The sequence below is a fragment of the Phoxinus phoxinus genome, assembly GCF_949152265.1.
Source record: "Phoxinus phoxinus genome assembly, chromosome: 7".
NCBI classification, from domain to species: Eukaryota; Metazoa; Chordata; class Actinopteri; order Cypriniformes; family Leuciscidae; genus Phoxinus; species Phoxinus phoxinus.
This window is the reverse complement of record NC_136882.1, coordinates 9,165,868-9,185,954: the sequence shown is the minus strand read 5'-3', so window position 1 is coordinate 9,185,954 and position 20,087 is coordinate 9,165,868. Positions and strand designations below refer to the sequence as shown.

The 20,087-nt window shown below is 38.7% G+C and overlaps 1 protein-coding gene across 3 annotated transcripts in view; it reads right to left on the bottom strand.

Annotated features, from left to right (window-relative positions):
- The window catches only part of galnt13 (polypeptide N-acetylgalactosaminyltransferase 13), a 110,866-nt gene that overhangs the window by 55,537 nt on the left and 35,242 nt on the right, over positions 1–20,087 (bottom strand). For 2 of the 3 annotated variants that reach the window (XM_079619941.1, XM_079619940.1), the window contains exons 9-11: positions 12,058–12,197; positions 11,274–11,372; positions 7,832–7,966 (exon numbers count right to left, since the gene is read on the bottom strand). In XM_079619941.1, the coding sequence (XP_079476067.1) occupies positions 7,832–7,966; positions 11,274–11,372; positions 12,058–12,197 (374 nt within the window). Of the gene's footprint in view, positions 1–4,448; positions 4,661–6,437; positions 6,468–7,831; positions 7,967–11,273; positions 11,373–12,057; positions 12,198–20,087 lie in introns of all 3 variants that reach the window. The other variant, XM_079619939.1, reaches the window with a different exon arrangement.

Below are 20,087 nucleotides of genomic sequence, written 5' to 3'. Positions count from 1 at the left end.
TCGGCCTTGCAGTTCTTGTGTCCGGGTCGTTAGGTGACAAGAAAGTCGATTTCCTCTTGACGTTGAGCCTCTGAAGGAGGTGGCGAGAGAATTTGCTCAAGTCGATGAGAGCTTGGGCTGGAACAGTAGTACAAGATGTTATGATGTATACTGTGGTACGAGTTAGAGAAGCATTTTTTAGGTGGAAGTTGGATGGTACTCACCGCTGGGCGTGGGGGTCGAATGGGACAGTTGGACATGATATGTCCTTTTCCCCCACAATGTTTTTTTTTGATGCTCTGCAGGAGTGAGATGGTTCGAGTCAACCTGCATTGGTTCTGGTGTTGGAAGGGCGACAGATGGTACCGAAGGCAGAGGATGCAGAGCAGGTTAAGGTAGTGAGCACGCTGAGAGGCGTTGAGAGACTCGAATGGTCTTTTGGATGAAATTCTCTAATCCCAAACAATCATCGTGGATCACCATCAGTTGACGAACGGCAGTATTTAGACCTTAACGAAAAGCAGTGAGGAGGGCCGTTTCATTCCATCCACTGGCAGCTGCGAGAGTGCGAAATTGCAATGAGTAGGAACTGACTGATTGATTACCTTGATGAAATTGAAAAAGTTGATCATGTACAGAGAGGGCAGATGTGGTTTGGCTGAAGACTTCTTTGAAGTGAAGCAGGATGACAGACAATGAATTTGTGACTGGAGCGTTTGCTTGCCATAACGATTGAGCCCCCTGAAGAGCACGCCCGGAGAAAAGGGATATCACAAAGGCAACGTGTGCTCGATCAGTTGAAAAGAGATGGGGCTAGATCTCGAAATATAGATTACACTGCAATATAAACCCGCTGCAATCCTCCGCCTCGCCGCTGTATACCGCTGGTCGGGCCATGGGATCGGCAGAGGCAGCAGGTGAAGAAGTGGATGTAGACGGAAGTGACTTTCATACAGCGTGAACCAGTTCGCTCGTGCTCGTGCTCTGCATGTTAGAGGTCTGGTCTTCTGTCACAATCAGAAGAGGACAGACAAGGTTTAGTGAGTATAACAAGTTTATTTAGATGTGCAGAGGGGAGAGCAATGTAGGGAAGGAATGCAGATGCGATTGATAGAGATCGTTGAACTGATGGAGACTTAGCTGACGTTAAAGATGTGTTTGTTTGTGGGCAGATGACGATGGGAAGAGCCAGGGTGATGAAGATAGGTGATGACGAGAAGAACGGAAGTAGTTCAGACTGAAGGAGTCTCGGGAGAGTAGTCTGTGGCATCAGGCATAGAGACCAGCCACTGAGGAGAAGGGATCGGTGGAAGATAAAGGGTGTGTGATGATAAGGGGCAGGTGATCAAAATTCATGTGATAGTGATCGAGTGGGCGGAGTGATCTGGTGTTGATGGTTGGATTGATGGTTCCGTTGACTCCATGACAATACCAAGTCATTATCTTGTATGAATTAAATTTTTAAAATACTGATTTATAGATTTATAGACAAAACAAATGGTGGTATAATATATTTATATATGTGCATGAATGTATGATATATTTTGGTGTCCACTCTGTAAATTGAATATGCATTAAGAAATTCAAAAGAATAAAAGTTAAATGCTGTATCCTTTGGAAGACATTCAGCTTTGGGAGTCTTCTTTGCAGTGTGTAATCATACAGTAATGCTGTCATTCATATGCACCAGTTAGAAGACAACTGAATGATGAAAAGAAAAACCTTTGAGTGAAAACAGCATTCATAAAGACACAAGCATTGATGAAGCGTTGGTGGCCGAACATATGCTGAAAAAAAATGCAGATTAAAAATGCTGAGTGGCCATTCAAATTCAGGGTTTAGACAATAAATAAAATAATAATAGAAAACCTCATTCTTTTTGTGCTGAGCGCAGCTGCCGTGTGACCGTGAGAGTGTGTTAATGCAAGCCCGGGCCATGAAAGAAACCTTTTACAATGAGATCACTTCAAAAGAGATTGTAGACAAAGACAGGCGCATTGCAGTCCACCACAAACATATAATCAAGCTTAAATAAAACCGCCTTCTCTGATCTGATGCTAAATAATAGCTGGAATAGGTCGCAATACTGGCTGCCAGTACATTTCCATTTCAACATAAAATATTTATGTAATAAAATCAAATTTCAAATCAAATTTATTTTGACTCAGAGGTGCTATGAAGGTCGTTGAAAAAGTGGTATATATCCAGCTGCTCCTGTGATGTCTGTTATTTCATTTGTTTGTCTTTGAGTTGCTGTCCCCTCACATTTCCCTCAAAAGGTCAGCAGTAATTGCTCCTAAACGCATGGAAACCTGCCTTGAATGTAGACTCACAGCACAGCCTGAGCTCCGTAAACCAATTTAAGATAAAAAAGGCCTCACATTCAATAAATACTAACTAAAACCAAAAAATAATTCACAAATAAAAATGAACAATTATGTTTTGTATTCTATGCAACTTCCTTTGACTTATTACTGATTAACAGCATATGTTTCATATATTTAACTACAACATATTCTAGTCTAAAATGTACAAGAACTTTAAAATAAAAAATAACTTTATTTTTAAATAAAATTAATATTTTGAGTTTTCATTTATATTTAGTTTTGTTTTATAATTTTGTTGTGTGTTTTGTCATAGAATATTAATATTTATAAGTTTTATAAAGCTAAAGTCTTTTTTATGGAATATAGCTATATATATATATATATATATATAATATAAATTAGTTATCCTTGCATCATTATTATTATTATTATTTGTGCCCTCGTTTTATTTAATCAAAATAACTTCCTCTCCCTCGTGCAGTGACATCTCTTCTCTTCTCTGATAATGTGTTTACCATGCAAGGGCAGGACAATCACTCACATGAGATCCACCAATAGCAAACCACAATGATCCAACAATCCAATCAATTCCTGATTGACAATCAGATCCTGCCCTACATAATTTTTTCTCGTTCAAGAAAACATTTCTTGAATATGTCACATTAGGGAAGAAAAGAAAATCGCAACTTTCGTTTGATGCCGACTTGATTGAACTAAATTAAATTAAGCAAACTAAATGAACCAAATTAAATTAAAACAAGAAATGTTGCTTTGGCGACTATAGGTGAAAACCTTTTTAACATTTTATTTTATTTCAGTTGATATTTATTTAAAATATTTGAAATATTTATGGTTTCAGTTAACTACAATAACCCTGATTCTGCGTAAATGTAGTAATGCCTAAAGTATTACCAAATCTTTCAGAAGGAATTGGCCTACTAATTATTTGGAACAGTATTCTAAAGTGAAAAACTCCCTATAATGACAAAGTCATTGTAAGCTTTTTTTGTAAAGTGTTGGATAGTAATGACTCAAATGTTACTACTGTACATCTTTCTAAAGGAATTACTGGCCAATTGGATCAGTATTCTAAAGTGAAGATCATGGTAACCCACTAGTAATGACTTAAATGTTACCAAATCCATCAGAAGCAATTACTATCAAAAATCTTAAAAAAACTCAAAAGCTAATAAGTAATAAGTAAATAATAAGAGGAATTTGGTAATACTCGAGTTGTTACTAATGGGTTACCATGATCGTTAGATTAGAAGTAATTATACATATATATGCATTAATCACATTAAATATGAACCTGCATATAGTAGTTATTAGTAGTACTAGTCCTTCAGGAGTTATGGAATAAATAGCAGTTATTGATTAGCTAATCGTGAACATTCAACTGAGTGCTACTACCTACTAATTTGTTAATCAAAGTTTCTTATTAGTTAATATCAGTTATTAGAATGTTAATATTGTGTTACTCATTTGTTCCTGCGTAGTTATTTATTAATGACAAAATAATAAACTGATCTTTCCACTAGTCCACTAGTCTATTTCTAGTGGACCATCAAAATAAAGTTAGATACCAACATATTTTACAGTAAATTTAAATCATATCTGTAATACCAAAAATGTTCATTGCATATTTTTCTGTAAATTTCTGCCAACCATTGCTGCTTGTCTAGCTGGTTGGAGATTGGTTACTGAAATGCTGTACCTAACTACTGATGTAGGAATCATACACTCTTCAAACCCATGTTTGCCAATCATTCATTTGTATATTGACTGGGACACATCCCCATCATGATTTCCAAATGCCTGGTAAACAAAAAATCAGCAGTAACCTTTTCAAATTAATTTAAACAGTACCATATCTTGAGAATATCCAATACACAGTCCATGGCATCATTACATATCCAAACACTAGAGAGACCAAATAGAATAGCATACAAACTAAATCCAGAATCATGTGCAAGACAGATATGCCTAATATTTCAACAACTATGTGCATGTGGTCAAAAGGACACCATACACCACGACAGCTCTAATAACTATGGGTTGCCTACCTAAATCCTCATAACCTCTAAGGAACTGTTCTAAGGTCTGGTTTTGGATTGGGTTGCTGACTCGTTCAGTACTGACCTGCCATCAACAGGACGCTCTGGTAATTACAGAAAGTAATCAGTTGGACTGTAGTAGAGCTTCTTAAAGACCTCCTGTCGGGTGAAGTTGCGGAAGGTCCAGGCCTGAAGGGGACTATCATCACAGTACTCCACCGTTGGGCCGTACGTTCCATCCTCCAGCCGACTGATGGTTAGACAGGACTGGGTGATGATGTGGAGGAAGGTGCGTTTCTGATGGTTCCCATGTAACATGACAATAAACCAGGTATGGGTACTGATGAAAAAGAGCTCAAAACATGGCCCAGTCTCTTACAATTTAAATGACTGTTAATATTAAATAAAAAGATGCACTTAAAAATTACAGCTAATTGCATATACATTTTATTGAATTGCAATTAACATGCAATTAAGTGTCCGAAAAATAAATTAAATTAAACTGAGACCACAAATGATATTATACTATCGTTAATAATAAAACACATTACAAATTAATTTTAAAATTTGAATGAATTTCAGAATGTATTTGCTTTAATGACAGGAGTACTTGAACTGACATGACTATAGAATATTTTCAAAGAGCAAAATCTGGCATATTGTAGAACGTTCACATGATTAATGGCACTCATTTTCTTATGTGATTAGTGATCTATAAATAGTACAGTGTTGGAATTAATTTGTATTCATTTTACAACTATGCAACTAAAAAAAAAAAAAAACCTTTATTTCCAGGTTTAAATTAGGTGTTGAACGTATTTTCAATGTGGTCCCAGACCCTACTGTATACAGTAGATAGATAGATAGATAGATAGATAGATAGATAGATAGATAGATAGATAGATAGATAGATAGATAGATAGATAGATAGATAGATAGATAGATAGATATGTTCTAAACAAGGGCACAAACTAAAAGGAGTCATGGGAAAAGGTCAGATGTTGAAATGCAAATGTATGGCTGGAAAGTCATGAAAAAAGTGTTGGTGTGTAGTTTGTATTTGCTGTTGTCTCGTAATGACAGAAATCAACTGTAATGGGGCTGACTTAGCAATGCTGAGTTAATGGCTCTTTTCCTTCTAAAACAGTTATTTTTTAATAGCTAATTGGAAACAGTGCCAGAAACTGAGCACATGGCATCTCGGTAAACCAAAATCATCAATTTCCACATGCAGTGAGAAAGACCTGAGAGCTATTTTTAAAGCAAATGTCTGTCTCTCTGGTTGCCAAGTATCGAGTAGTCTATGGATAAATTGGAAACTGAATCACAATTTAATGGTGGCAAATTCTAGGATGTGAAATTATGTCAATATCAACCTTCTTTTTAAGTGATTTGATCATCTATATGACTAAAGTCCTGCCGCAAAAGTCTCCAGGAGATGGAATAAATACAATACCCTGCATTAGAGGCAATTTAGAGGTGAAAACTAAACACTGGATGCATGTCTGTGTCCAACATTAAAACCAAAGCCACCGAGGGGATGGAGATCTATTTTTAGATGCTTCTGATTTCTTGCGCCCCTTTGTGATTCAGCACCAACGTCCCTTACGGCTCAAGTGTGATGTCTTCTTTTTAATCAAATGACTCATTTATTTTGATATATAAGCACCCGAATCGACCCAGCTGACAAAGAAGTGTCTGTTATATTAACAGAAGTATCGATGAGATCAAAGATCTCCAACTTTTCTTTATTCAGCTGTGGCGTATGTGATATGTGTTTCTTAATATCTTGAGTATGCTGTAATGAATCTCAGATATTGATTATGTAATTTTCACTGAAAATCAATGCCCACGGAGGCTAAGAGGAGATGTTATAGGGCTGTATAGTAAACAAATGTATTCCTCCATGTCATCTCTCTAAACAGGCTTACAAAGATGTCTGTATATGAATCTATGCAAGTGTGTTTCTAAACCATCCACAATGTGACTCAAATACAGTGGGAGTCTAGTTCACAAACATCACCACCAGAATACTGAAACAACACGCAGCAAAACACAATTCAGATTATCTTACCTTAAAGTCATACTCCCATTTGCCAACATACTAAGACATGCACACAAAGAATAGTTTCAATAAGCTTTCAATCATTTTCAGGGCCAACATGTGCACAGCATCTCAAATACACAGTTCTGCTCCAGACGAGGAACAAATATGACACACTACAAAAATAAAGGAGCACACAATGTGGATAATAATATGATATGCAGCACCACCTGGTGGTTAAAAGCAGAGATTTTCAACTAGTTGAAGGTCTGATGTGATTTGGTTGTGGACAGCAGGGCAATAACAATGTTAAATCTGGAAAAATGAGTAAACATTTTCATTTATATATCATTTGTTCTTTCCATAAATATGTGAGCTAGTGAACGACGAATGTTTCATATGACTAAATAAATACATTGCAAGCTTGAATATGCTGAAGCGAGAATTCGATTTTTGAGCTTTAACAGAAGTGAAAAAAAAAAAAAATGAAAGATGACAATTTTTTATTTCTGATTGAGCATTCATTTAGGGTCTCAGCCCACTCTACATTATCTTTGTGAGGCTCAAACTTACAACTTTTTGATAACTAGTCCTGGGACTTTTCCACTGCATCACACCAATAGATTTATCATTTATGCCACGTAGCAATTTTCACTTGACTGCACTGCAAGTATCAGAAGACTATTATGGAGGCAGCTGCAGCTTTATTCGCAAACTCCTGTTCGTCTATAAAGGTGAGAACCAGACCCGTTATAATCCTAAATAAGCTGTGATTAAATTCATTGAAAAGTGTACTGTCCAAGTAGTAATAGAAGATGTTTGCTGTCGTAATGATGACAGCAGAGCACACAAGAGTAGTAAATGTGCAGTGCTCCGGTGTGGTTTGCAATCACACTACATGCGTACCGCACCCGAGCCCAACTGAACCGTGCTCTGGCCCACCTCTTCCAAGCGGGACAGGGGCGGTTAGGTGAACCGCGCCCCGGCACGGTATGGAGCGATCGCACAAGTCAAACGAACCAGACTTTGGGGGTCAAACGTGCTCGGGCACGGTTTAGTTTGCCTAGTGTGAGTACACCCTTAAATATCTCGATCAAAAGATTAGAAGTACAAGTATAGGGTAAGTATCCTTAGAATTGAATGTATACTTGTCAGTATAAACCAAATGTGGTTTACTGTATACTTAACTATATACTATACCTTATACTACTATACTTTTTTAAGTATATATCTACATAAAAGGTAGACAAAACGTAAACTCTCTTATTTTTCATTAATAATTATACCAACAACTTAAATAAACTAGTTTTTTTTTTTTGAGGGAATCATTTGCATAATTTGATTTCTATGTTCCATTGACTTCGATTCAGTGTGTGCAAGAGTGATGTGGTTGTTGTGTGAGGTGTATTCGGTGTAATATGTACCTCTGCATCATATTCAAACATCTGGTTTCCTTTCATGTGGTGGCACTTCAGCATAACAACAGGTCCATTAAGCCGTGATGCATCCAGACACAGGTCATCAGTACGGATCTCTTTATCAGCAGTATATGAGAACACCTGCAAACAGGTTGATCAACTGGGAATTAATTGTGTTAATAATAACGAAATTCCTTACTTTTTATGCATTTATTACTTCATAATTTTACTTGTGATTTCACTAATATCTGTATTAGTCAATCTTTCAATTCAGTAATAAAGATTAAAAAAAAGATTGAAGATTATGTGGAGGAGTTTTGTGGACTTTGCCATGGGGTGGATTTCAATGATGAGGAATTTAAATGTATTATTTATTATCTCATGCCTGCCAATAGTACATGGACTTTGCCCTTTTATTAAATGGCTCGTCCTTTACTGTGGACTTTGCAGATGAGAAGCCCCGCGAACCAACAGCATCCCCTCAGCCTGAGCTTCACCTCAGTCCTGTCGAGCCTAAGCTTCTTCACGTCAGTCCTGCCGAGCCTGAGCTTCTTCTCGTCAGTCCTGCCGAGCCTGAGCTTCTTCACGTCAGTCAGGCAGGAGCCTGAGCTTCTTCACGTCAGTCCTGCCAAGCCTGAGCTTCTTCAAGTTAGTCCTGCCGAGCCTGAGCCGCTTCAGTCAGTCCTGCCGAGCCTGAGCTTCTTCACGTCAGTCCTGCCGAGCCTGAGCTTCTTCACGTCAGTCCTGCCGAGCCTGAGCTTCTTCACGTCAGTCCTGCCAAGCCTGAGCTGCTTCACGTCAGGCCTGCCGAGCCTGAGCTTCTTCACGTCAGTCCTGCCAAGCCTGAGCTGCTTCACGTCAGGCCTGCCGAGCCAGAGACTGTTCACGTCGTGCCTTCCCAGCCAGACACTGTTCACGACAAGATGGTTGCTGCGCCTGAGTCAACTCCGGATGATGCAGCTCTTATCATAGTCGCCGTGGCAGTATTGAGTGTGTGGGCAGCCGTTCCAGAGTCTCGTGCCGAAATGGCCACCGTCGTTCCAGAGTCTCGTCCCGAGATGACCGCCGCCGTTCCAGACTCTCGTCCCGAGATGACCGCCGCCGTTCCAGACTCTCGTCCCGAGATGACCGCCGCCCTTCCAGAGTCTTGTCCCGAGATGACCGCCGCTGTGTTCCAGAGTCTCGTGCCGAGATGGCCGCCGCCGTTCCAGAGTCTCGTCCCGAGATGACCGCCGCTGTGTTACAGAGTCTCGTGCCGAGATGGCCGCCGCCGTTCCAGAGTCTCGTCCCGAGATGGCCACCGCCGTTCCAGAGTCTTGTCCCGAGATGACCGCCGCTGTGTTCCAGAGTCTCGTGCCGAGATGGCCGCCGCCGTTCCAGAGTCTTGTCCCGAGATGCCCACCGCCGTTCCAGAGTCTCGTCCCGAGATGGCCGCCCTTCCAGAGTCTCGTCCCGAGATGACCGCAGCCGTGTTCCAGAGTCTCGTGCCGAGATGGCCGCCGCTGTTTCAGAGTCTCGTCCCGAGATGGCCACCGCCGTTCCAGAGTCTCGTCTCGAGATGGCCGCCCTTCCAGAGTCTCGTCCCGAGATGACCGCCGCCGTTCCAGACTCTCGTCCCGAGATGGCCGTTACTGTTCCAGAGTCTCATGCCAAGATGGCCGCCGCCGTTCCAGAGTCTCGTCCCGAGATGGCCACCCCTTCTGAACTATTGTTTTTTTTGTTTTGATGGGCGTCGGGGGCTGTCCATAGAGGGGGGGGCTATGTCACGGTTTTTTTTTTTATTGTTCTTGGTTCTTGTCTATCATGTGATCCTTCCATGTGTTCACTTGTCTGTTGTGTCATGTCGTCATTGGTTCATTGTTTAATTGTTCACAGGTGTCGTTTAATGGAATTGAACACATCACAACGGAAATGCTCCCGACCACTAGATGGCTCTAGGAACGCGGTAAAGTTAGTTGTCCTAGCCATTGTTCTATAGAGTCAGCAGTCTACAAAATATCAACACCACGATTAGTTTTAACAGTAGCTAACCATTGTATATCGACATTTATTAATTCAAAATCTCCTACGTGCATTATAGCTGCATATTTATACTCTAGAATGCTTTGACGCACTACCATTGCGCATGATCCCTAAGGGAACGTCTGCCAATTTCTCCAAGTTGTTAAAACGTATAGTTCCCTGTATGCACAGTACACAATTCGTTTTTTATAAAAAACATTAGGCCTACTGTAATTCACCTAAAGGTTTTTTCTCATGTCCCAAAGCTTGTGGTAGGTTCCTAGTGACCAGACTGACTTATTACAGGTGAAATTGTGCCAATACTTTCCTATAATTGTGCAATTCTCCAAATGTTTTTTATTTTTATTTATCAAATTATATTATAATAAATTATACATTTTAACCACTTGGTGGAGGCCAAAGCATTCTCAAGTATAAATATGCAGCTATAATTCATGTAGGTGATTTTGAAGAAATATTTTATGTCGATATACAATGGTTACATACTGTTAAAACTAATCATGGTATTGATATCTTAAGACTGCTGACTCTATAGAACAATGACAAGGAAAGCTAACTTTACCGCGCTCCGAGAGCCCTCTAGTGGTCCGGAGCATTTCTGTTGTGTTGTGGCTTTATTTCTTTATGATGTGGCTTAAATTAGTTGTGTTGTGAACTTGTGTTTGCTTTTTAAAATTCGTTGTGTTGTGCACTACTGAGCCACCATAACATCCAGATCAGATGGTGGACCTGTGCCTCGACACGACCACAACGCATCCCTGAAGTGTCAGCAGAGATTGTGTCAACTAGACTCTCCCCTGTGAAGGCCTCATCGACACGACGGCCATCGGCACTGATCCTCAACAAACTCGTCTCCATACCGGCGTGACTCAGATCTTCAAGATGGAACTGGATAATATTCTGAATGTTCTAATCCAATCTGACTTCTGACTTATAATGCTGCCTGAATCTCAATCATACACTGTTCGTTCGTTGGCCGGAGGAGAATTGCCCCCCTGACTGAGCCTGGTTTCTCCCAAGGTTTTTTTTTCTCCATTCTGCCACCTGATGGAGTTTTGGTTCCCTGCCACTGTCGCCTTTTTCACCTTTGTTGCCATTGGCTTTTGGCTTGCTTAGTTGGGGACATTTAATTTTATATTGAACAATATTATTGATCCACCTGCATTGACACCATTATATGAGAACTGAACTGAGCTGGGCGATGACATCACGGTTTTCTCCAGAGCGGCCATATATATAAATTAATCACTTTTTTACAACAAAAATGAAACATCACTGAATTTACTTAAACTGGACTGTGACGCTATTTTCTTCTGGAAACAAGCTTTGTATCATTATATTCCTGTTATCTCTGTAAAGCTGCTTTGAAACAATCTGTATTGTAAAAAGCACAATATAAATAAATGTGACTTGACAGCTTTCTTACCTGGTTGCCGCCCATTCCATGACAGTTGAAGAAGCCAACCTTTTCATTCTCTTTACGGCCCATGTTATCCACACACTGATTTGTCTCAACATTTCTGATCTATTAACAAGAGAACAATGTCTGAGGACTTTGTTCAATGCAATATTCTTTTAATTAAATTAAATATTTATTTTATATATATTGCAGAGATTTCAGCATAACCACACACAAACCTGCACATTGAGGGCCAGATTTACTAACAGCTTGCGATTACTAAAACCCTCTTTTGGTGTTAAAAAACTTCTGTCAGGATTTACTAAAGACAATTAGCACTGAAGGCGTGGACACAGTTCATTTTGCGGCTGACCTTGCACATTGCATATGCACTTGTAAGAGTTTCCCTTTCAGACGCAAAAATTATGGAAGGAGATTATTTAAATTAATCATGAAAGGTGATTTACTAAGGTTTGCGCCAGTCAATTTACTGGTATTTGCTCCATTATTAACCGCCCCCAAAAAAGCATGTCGCTAATTTGCGCTGCTCTTGGTAAATTGCGCTGGTCATTACGGAAATTATCCAGCTGCGTCTGTGTACTTTCATTTGCACGTCGTCAGTAGATCATGCTTAGAACTTTCCATTTCCATCTGCGTTTTTATGGGATTGTGTTTTCATGGTAATTTGACCTGTTTAGTAAATCTGGCCCTTAGATGTGTGCAAAACGAAAGATGAAAATTAAACATTTTATTAAAAATTTGAATTATTTTAATGACCATATTGACCAAGAAAGCAATGAAAGTCTCGTACCTCCCCGAGTGAGTAATATCTGCGTGGAATTTGAGAGTCAGGGTAGATGTTCTCCAGGTACCATGAGAAGGGTTTACACTTCAGAGTTTCCCTCAAGGCCTTCCGAGAAGAAACATCCCCATAATCCACCCGAACCACACCTGAAGAAACACAAATAATCCATGAAATTCATAATATTTTGGCCTTTGAAATCAATGAAATGTGAATGCATGACCCTCATTTAGAAGTCACTTGAGATAAAAGTGTTTGCTAAATTAACACATGTAAATGACCTAGTTACAAACATGACACAGTGTAAATGCGGAAGACATTATACAGATAATGAGTCTATAGCTGGAAAAACTCCCATATACATATTAGCGAACATGTTTACGTTTATTCAAGTAATTTCTGTCAGGACCAATATTGTCAAAGATGATTAACAAATAGCATACAGTTTGGATTGGCGGTATGCTTCCATTCTGGGAAAGAACTCCCTGCCCATCCATGCATGCTAGCATGGATAAGAGGGAGCAACGATAACCCCTCAAAGCAAAACCATATGCCAACATCCACAAACAACAAACTCAAAACGTAACACAAACACAAACTTTGAAAATCTGATGCAATTTGTTTTTCTCCCCTCGATATGGATATAATTCAGAACCTGATACAGGAGGAGAGTAGCAGCAAAGGGGTGCTCTTCTGTGACAAGCAGTGGAGAAGAGAAGCATGCCCCAAGTTACCCGAAAAGCATGTTGCCAATACCCGAAATGTTAGAAATGCTCTATTATATGTGTTTTCAAAATAGACATTGTAAAACAAATCCAATTTTTTAAAAACGTTTTAATAGTGGACAATTTCATTAACAACTATCATAAAATCTCTCTTTTTTTATGTTTTATATACAGATGCTCAAACACAATTAACAGAAATTAGTTTTTTCACCACTAAAGACATTTAGGAATCAGCCTTTTTGAATATGGTTCTTAATAGAATGTTTAGATATGAAAACAAGATATAACAAATACTAAGAATTATTTATTTATTTACTTGTATTTATTTAGTTATTTATTGCAGTGAGAACAACTGGTGCTGAAAAAAGGAGGGTTTCATGAACTGTTAATGCAATAAATAAATAAATACAACACAGATACAGATTCCCAGATTAACAGCATATGCCTACCGGTACATTAAAAAGCAGTGGCACAACTGAAAAACCTCAGATGTCTCGGTTTGAAACAGCAGACACTAGAGGGAGCGTCAACATCACTTTTTCCAGTAAATCTGCTCACACTAAAATGTCATCCATACATTCACCAAACCGCTTATCTTCTTTATCTAATCTTCAAGACGGGTGGTCTCTTATATGTGTGGCTTTGCAGAGGGGGTACAATACATCTGCAGGGCACACATACAGAGCAGCTGACGTCCCAGAAGCCTCAGCGATCGAAGCACACACTGACAGCTGAAGCGTCAGGCATTTGTGTCTTTCTGCTGAGTGTTAACTTTCTGCATTTCATCCATAGTCTAATGTTTTCTCTCTTTACATTTTGACATTTTCTGCTGCGTTATGTGACATCTCTCTCTCTCTCTCTCTCTCTCTCTCTCTCTCTCTCTCTCTCTCTCTCTCTCTCTCTCTGTGTGTGGTGCAGATGATAAATGATCTTGTGTGTTTCAGTAGACGCCGTGGGGCAGAGCTTTCAGTTGGGATGACTGGGTCGAAGTTATGTGCTCTTGTGTCCCCTGTTATATCTCTCCCCTCTGAGCTCAGGCCTCAATTAAAATAACTTACTCTTATTGTTCCAGGAAAAACAAAATGTACAGTCTGTTGTTTTCCATAAGATGAAACGAGATAGTGACAGGTGTTCGAAAGGACAAAAATAAGCCACAATATACAGTATCGACTAGGTCGAAATTTAACAAACCGAAATTCATGCCATTATTCACAGAAAATCTTTGTAGTAGCTCTCAAATCTCATGAATATTTCCACATATTCAAACTTGTCACATCACATGTGTTTTGAAACACATAAACCTTGTGATCCAGCACATTTGTTGAATGACATATAGCAGAGTAGAAGATTTTCAGTAAATAATGTCTAAAATTTCACTCTGTTCTCTACTCTATTGTTTGGATTTATAATGTAATAATAGAGCAATATAGTCCATGAATCAGACTACTTGAATGGAGGGTTTATAGTTCTGTTTGACCTTTTTCAAGACTGACTGTATGAATAACCATTTTTATTGTATGAAAAAAAAGAGTATTGAGAACCTTGATATCACAAGACCTGAGCTTTGATAAGTGCCTCAGACACGAGTCGGGTCTGATATTAGTAGCCTTGGGTATTGAGTTAATTTAAATAAATGTGCGGTTACACTATCTTAAGGTGGCGTCGTTACATTATACTAAGAAGTGAATACTCTTAAAACATACCAACTTTTCATTATTTTGGGCGTTTAAAGCGTTCCATTTTTATTTGAAGCAAAACATATAAATAATTTTATAACATGACTATCCCCCTTCTTCTTTGTCAAGCCGTGCTTCTATGTAAATCACCGGACCCTACAGGACACTGCGGTGCGTGAACCAGCAGCATGTGGTCCATATTAATTGTGCTCTGCAATACCCGAGACATTGAGTGCAGGGATATATTAATATTAACATAAATATTAATTTCCGTCATTTGAGATGCAACATAAAACTTATGTGTTTTATCTACTTGGAAGTGCTCGCCCAAGCAGAAAAACAATGTAGCCTACTGTTGACAGATATTAATTACAGTAAACCATCTAAGTGATTTATTGTCCAACTAATCGATTAAATAAAATTAACAGAAATGTAACCGTAAGTGTATATTTTCATGTTTTCCTCAAACAAAACTATAAAAAAACAAAGCAAGCATATTCCCCCCATTTTTGACATATACTGTACACAAAGGTTACATTGTCTGGCAACATGGGTTAAAAACATAGCTAACATAACCGTTAAAAAAGGATCAGATAATTAATTTAATCTACAACTAGGAAGGTGGGCATACTTTTGCATGTTATGCGTCTATAATTTCTTATTTATCATGTGTGACTTTGGCTGAAACCTGGTTGAAAAATTCCCCACTCCTGTACAGGGCTCTTCAGACTTTTTGATGTTCTTTTTAATAGGCCAGTCTCAAACAAGGTTCTGCTTCTTTCTTTTTTTTCTTCTTTTTTTATTTTTATTAAATGTATGCATGTCGGGTTAGGGGCAGAAGTGTAGCATTTCTGTATCTCAAAAAGTAGAGCATGGCACTAGCAACACTACGGTCATAAAAGGTTTGATTCCTAGGGAATGCATGAACTGATGAATTGGGTACATTGAATGTTGGTACAGGTGAAACTCGAAAAATTTGAATATCGTGAAAAAGTGTATTTATTTCAGTAATTCAACTTAAAAAGTGCAACTAATATATTATATAGACTCATTACATGCAAAGTGAGATATTTCAAGCCTTTATTTGTTATAATATTGATGATTATGGCTTATGATAACCCCAAATTCAAAATTAGAATTTTGTGAAAAGGTTTCTAGCTGTAAGCCATAATCATCAAAATTATAACAAATAAAGGCTTGAAATATCTCACTTTGCAAGTGAGTCTATATAATAGTTTCAACTTTTTAAGTTGAATTACTGAAATAAATAAACTATTGCACAGTATTCAAATTTTTCGAGTTTCACCTGTACGTTGCTTTGGATAAAAGCTTCTGCCAAATGTAAATGTAAGTGATTGGGGTCAGGCACAGATCTTAGAACTAGAAGACCTCTATTGTGAATACTGCGATAAACATCTGATTGTGTATTCCATGCACTGAACACAGAAATTCATAAGCATTTTGAATAGCATTAGGGTATACTGTAAGTACATGGTGACAGGACCTTCTTTTTACTATTCCTTTTAAATGTGCAAAGATTTGACACTTCATTCTGTTGAGCCGCAAACCTCCTTATTCCAAATAACCTCTTATTCCATCTCTCTAAGAACAGTCACTGTCCAAGACTCAGAAATACCAGACCACACACACACACACACACACACACACACACACACACACACACACACACACACACACACACACACACACACACACACACACACACACACACACACACACACACACACACACACACACACACACACACACACACACACACACACCGCCACTGGGATGCTTTTCCAGGAACAATCTCCCTCCTGTGCTCCACATTACCACAGAGTTCCTCCTGAATCGTTCCCTCTCAAGTGAACTGACAGAGGTTTCAGTAAAGGCTAATCTCATTATTGTCCTTGTACAGGATATGGCTTTCTAACCCCACTATAGCACTACATTTCCCAGGTCTCCCTAGGGGTGAGATGCAGATAAGAATAGCAGGACTGTCATGAATACGTGAGCAGCAGATTAGAACTCAGACACTTAGCACAATGCCAGGCATGAATAAAATATGGAAAATCTCTCATCAGAGTGAAATATCTGTCCGGCTGATCTGCGATGGCAGAACTGCTTGCGGACTGTCATGACAAAAGTCCATATCAGCAAATACGAGCAAGATAGATGAATGTAAAATGTTTTAGGGGGATATGGCACAGTTAATGTTGAATGGGGATCAAATATTTATGTTTCATGGTAGGAATAAGAGGCTTTTGTAGGAAAAAAAAACACTCATTGAAGTTTGTGAAACAGAACTTGTGAATGGTAGCACAATGAGTATAACCAGGGTGCCACAAAAATGTTGTCCTTATGACAGTGTGATTATTTAATTAATTTAATTTGCCTCCCTTCATCTGTCACTGAAACTTGAAGAAGAGTCATGTCTATTTGAATAGCTCAAATAATTTCAGCAAGGACTATTATTACAGTTTAACTTAATTATGTTTTTACTTTTAACTTTGACCCTACATGTTTTATTTACTCACCTAAGCTAGATTTATTTGTAGATCAGAGTGTTACAATATATCTCATTGTCATATTCACCCTTTGTATTTAAACAAGTGTAAAGTAAAATAGTGTTGTTTTATAGCAAGGCTTGTGAAAAAGAAGTTTGTGGGGTGTGCTCTTTGATACAAATCTTTCATTTGAAAGTCACGTGTCTATCTGTAAAACCGCATTTTTCCATCTTAAAAATATATATCTAAATTACGCCATATTCTCTGAATGACAAATGCGGAAAAATTAGATTATGTGTTTATGACCTCAAGGCTAGATTATTGTAATGCTCTACTGGGTGGCTGCCCTGCACGTTTAACAAACAAACTACAGCTAGTTCAAAACGCAGCAGCTCGAGTTCTTACCAGAACCAGGAAGTATGACCATATTAGCCCGGTCCTGTCAACACTGCATTGGCTCCCAATTAAATATCGTATACATTTTAAAATATTGCTGATTAGTGATCACATACAAAGCACTAAATGGTTTAGCTCCGCAGTACTTGAGCGAGCTCTTAACGTATTATAGTCCTTCACGTCTATTGCGATCTCAAAATTCCAGCCAGTTGATAATACATAGAATATCAAAATCGACAACTGGCGGTAGATCCTTTTCCTATGTAGCACCAAAACTTTGGAACAGTCTTCCTAATATTGTCCAGGAAGCAGACACACTCTGTCAGTTCAAATCTTGACTAAAAACAATCTTTGAGCTATAGCGTACACATAATGTATTATAAACTTCTACAATTCAATGTTAGGCTGCATAGATTAGGTCAGCCGGAACTGGGAACACTTCCCATAAATCCTGATGTACTCGTTACATCATCTACGCTAATATTAGTGTCTCTGTTTATCCCAAGGTTTACCGCAGTCCGCCGAATCCAGGCCGTATCCAAATCTGATGAAGGATCTGTGCCTGGACACGACGACAACGCAGTCCTGAAGTGTCAACTAGTCTCTCCCCTGTGAAGGCCTCCTTCCCTTCCCTTCACCTCTGTACAGATCAAATATTGTCGAGATAGTTCCGGTTCACATGGCTACGCGGAAGCGATAAGTAATTCTGTATTATACATTTTTAAGGCCAGACAGGTAATTTGTTAAGGTCAATCTGTAAAGAAATACTACGCGCATGTGCATATATATTCAAACAGACTTTATTTATACCTACGGACTGGGCACGTGGTACGCGTGTGCACGGCGTCAGCGTTTTCGCAGGTTTGATTTTTTGAAGTTTGCGCAAAGATAACTATTTTTCCAAACATTTGAGGCTTTCACCTTGGAACCTATTTCAAGGTTTGCGTTCTCAAGCCACCTGACACTGTTTTGTGCATATGAGCAGGCCGGGGCGTGTTAAGGGTTTTCTTTTGGAATGATGTCATGTTAGCGGCCCCTAAGTTAATAACTGATTATATTTGCAACGGAAGTTATCTTAAACGGGGATTTTAATCACAGCTCTCTCTCCACCACTCTGCCATCTCTTAGACAAATGGTTACGTGTCCTACGAGGGGTGAGAAAACTATTGACTTGTTTTATACGAACGTTAAAGGGCACCTATTATGGAATTTTGAAATGTACCTTTCATGTAGTGTGTAACATAGATCTAAGTGAACAAAAACATCCTGCAAAGTTTGAAATATGAAAGTGCACCGTATATAAAGTTATTGTCTTTCAAAAGTAAGAGTCGACTCTGAGTCATTTTTATGAATCGTTAGAAGACCGAAGCTTTTTCTCTGACTAGATGACGTCAACTTGTCAAGTTATTTGAATACGATACGCCCACTTATTGCGCTCCAAGGCCAGCAGGGAAACATCATGGCGACGAGACGCTGTGTTCTGAAGTGCGGCTCAAAAGCAAACTTTTTTCATCTGCCCAAGGAGGAGCATTTGAAGACTAAGTGGCTACAATTCATATATACAGCTACAGTGCTATGCATAAGTTTAGGCACCCATGCTAAAGTTGACTAAAAAGAGGAATAAAAAATCATCTTTTGGAAATTGAACTTAATGCCTTAATTTAAAAAAATAGGAAAAATCCAACCTTTAAGGACACCAATTTTCTTTGTGAATGAATAATGTATCGTAAATAAATAAATGTTCTTCCTTAAAATACAGGGTGCATAAGTTTGGACACCCCTATGTTAAATTCCCATAGAGGCAGTCAGATTTTTATTTTTAAAGGCCAGTTACTTCATGGATCCAGGATACTCTGCATCCTGATCAAGTTCCCTTGGCCTTTGGGATTAAAATATCCCCACATCATCACACACCCTTCACCATACCTAGAGATTGGCATGGTTTTATTTCAGTTAGCCTAACAGCTAGTTTGATTTGCATTGAGAGATGATCTTATGGAAAGTACTCCATGCCAATCTCCAGGTATGGTGAAGGGTGTGTGATGATGTGGGGATATTTTAATTCCAAAGGCCAAGGGAACTTTATCAGGATGCAGAGTATCCTGGATCCATGAAGTAACTGGCCTTTAAAAATAAAAATCTGCCAGCCTCTATGGGAATTTAACATAGGGGTGTCCAAACTTATGCACCCTGTATTTTAAGGAAGAACATTTATTTATTTACGATACATTATTCATTCACAAAGAAAATTGGTGTCCTTAAAGGTTGGATTTTTCCTATTTTTTTAAATTAAGGCATTAAGTTCAATTTCCAAAAGATGATTTTTTATTCCTCTTTTTAGTCAACTTTAGCATGGGTGCCTAAACTTATGCATAGCACTGTATACCACAGAAGTATAGTCCGAGCCTTGTGCTTTGTTCGCGCCATTTTGAAGACGATTGCTTTTTAAATGCACTCAAACTTGGATTCGCGAGCCGGCTGATATTGAAGGAAGGTTCAGTTCCAAGTGTATTTGCATCAGCTTCCTCCTCCGTATCACAACCTGTAAGTGTTATTAATAATTTTTGCTTTTATATTTTATGTAGCATGCTTAATAATTATTTTGTTTGTTGTGTAAGCACCGTTTAGCTTCTAGGTCTTCAATGACAATTGTATTGAGATATGTGAAGTGTTTGTCGTTGTTTTCGGAGTTGTCTAAAGAATAGAATAATACCTCATAGTAACGTAACTGC